Source organism: Henckelia pumila, chromosome 3 (genome assembly GCF_033568475.1).
Source record: "Henckelia pumila isolate YLH828 chromosome 3, ASM3356847v2, whole genome shotgun sequence".
Taxonomy (NCBI): domain Eukaryota; kingdom Viridiplantae; phylum Streptophyta; class Magnoliopsida; order Lamiales; family Gesneriaceae; genus Henckelia; species Henckelia pumila.
In genome coordinates this window covers 90,217,609-90,219,980 of record NC_133122.1, presented here as the reverse complement: position 1 = coordinate 90,219,980, position 2,372 = coordinate 90,217,609, and the positions used below count along the sequence as shown (strand labels likewise).

Genomic DNA, 2,372 nt, shown 5'->3' with positions numbered 1-2,372 from the left:
TCGCAAATGCTAGTCTCAAACTCGAGCGATCCTTATCCTTATTATCGGACGGCTCAATCGACTAGGAACAGTTTAGAATATACAGTGACTATAAGATGTATTTCATGATAGACATCCCCATGTTCTACCACATCTTACATACACTATAGTATATTCAAGGTCTTTATCAAAACAACAATAGTATATCACAATATAACAATATGAAGAAAGATAAAGTCATTGCCATTAATAAAAGTGTAAATTACATTAAACAAAAGATCGTTTGTACAAAGAGTCATCAAAGCCCATAGCCATAAGTTGGCTCACTGGGCACCCACTCTTTCACGCAAATCTAAGCCAAAGACAACTTGGCACTCCTGATCTGAACAACAGCCTTTATGCATTACTTTCCCTACCTTAGAAACTAATGCTACTTTTGAATTAAAATCTGGGCTAATACGTTTGTTGCCTGATTTTCATGGTCTCGCATGTGAGGATCCCCATAATCACTTGATGGAATTCCATGTAGTTTGCACAAGTATGAAACCCCATGGAGTGACAGAGGAGCAAATCCAACTGAGAGCCTTTCCTTTCTCTTTGAAGAGTGCTGCTAAGGATTGGCTATATTATTTACCCTCTGGATCTATTACGACTTGGATTGAGATGAAAAGAATTTTTCTGGAGAAGTACTTCCCAGCTTCTAGAGTCGCCAACATCAGGAAGAAGATATATGGGATCAAGCAATTTACAGGGGAATCACTTCATGAATACTGGGAGCGGTTCAAAAAGCTTTGTGCTAGCTGTCCGCAACATCAGATAAGTGAGAACTTGTTAATTAAATATAATTATGAAGGGTTGTTACCTCATGTTAGGAGCATGCTAGATGCGGCCAGTGGAGGAGTTTTTGTGGATAAAACTCCAGTTCAAGAGATGAATCTGATAGAGAATATGGCTGCCAATTCTCAACAATTTGGCACCAACAGGAATGATCATGCGCCAAGGAAAAACAATAAGGTAAATGTCTCTTCCTTGAACAACAATTTATTGAAATGACGAATTTTGTGCGTCAAATGGCTGTAGGGAATGAAAAAACTGTAAGAGCATGTGGAGTTTGTGCTAAAGTGGGACATGCAACTGACATGTGTCCCACTATTCAAGAGGGATCAACTGAGCAAATCAATGCAGCAGGAGGATTTCCCGGACCACCACAACAGAAGTATGATCCGTATTCCAACACATACAATCCAGGTTGGAAGGATCATCCCAATTTCAGATACGGAAACCCTCCAGTACACCAACCGCATAATCAAGCTTACAGAGCACCGTATCATCCTCCAACACTGCATCCTCAAATTCCAGAGCCTGGTGAGTTTTTAGAAAAAATTGTTAAGGATCTTTCTACTAATACTTTAAATTTTCAACAGGAGACAAGAGCAAGTATCCAACAGTTGAACACTCAAATAGAGCAGTTGGCAACCGCAGTTAAAAGGTTGGAGGCACTAAATTCTAGCAGTTTGCCATCAGAGACAGTGGTGAATCTGAAGGACAATGTTAGTGCAATCACCTTGAGAAGTGGAAAGGAGTTGAGGGTTAGTGAAGAAGTAGTGAAAGAACCAGTAAAGAATGAACATGAGGAGAAATCCGAGGTAGATGAGGAAGAGATAGTTCAAAAAGAAGCACCAAGAGGTAAGTTTTCTCCTCTCTCTGAGTATAAACTCATACCCACTTTTCCCTTAGCATTGAAAGAGTCTAGGAAGGATGAAGGAATCAAGGGATTGTATGAAATTTTTCGTAGATGCGAGGTAAATATTCCTTTGTTAGATGCTATCAAACGAGTACCTCGTTATGCTAAATTTTTGAAAGAGTTGTGTACTGTGAAAAGAAAACACACACTGAAGGGGTGTCATAAAGTTGAATTGGGAGAATGGGTTTCTGCTGTAATTCAAAGAAAGGTACACACAAAATGCAAGGATCCAGAAATGTTTTTGATTCCTTGTAAAATAGTAGATGTTCAGCTTGATACGGCCATGTTAGATTTAGGAGCATCGATTAATGTCATGTCATACTCTGTTTATGTTTCCTTAAACTTAGGGCCTTTAAATAAAACTGAAATTGTTATCCAGATGGCTAATAGATCTACTATTTATCCAAGGGGTCTGTTAGAAGATGTTTGGTAGAGCTTAGTCGTATTGCGCCCAAATTAACCCAACTCAGATTAAACAAATAAACATGTAGTAGCGAGAGTAGGGATCGTTTTCACGAGAAAAGGTAAATTTAATGTGTTCTAAATAAACAAAAAGGGGATTTTGAGATTTGAGATTAACTACTGAAAATTTTAAGCAATTAAAATTAAAATTATCACTATCATGCAAGAATGAAAAATCAACTAGAGA

General features: G+C 38.2%; 1 protein-coding gene across 1 annotated transcript; it reads left to right on the top strand.

Annotated features, from left to right (window-relative positions):
• The first annotated feature begins 1,049 nt into the window (after positions 1–1,049).
• LOC140889189 (uncharacterized) lies at positions 1,050–2,156 on the top strand. Its single transcript, XM_073296896.1, has one exon. It carries the CDS (start codon positions 1,050–1,052, stop codon positions 2,154–2,156), a length of 1,107 nt encoding a protein of 368 aa, XP_073152997.1.
• The last annotated feature ends 216 nt before the right edge of the window (positions 2,157–2,372 follow it).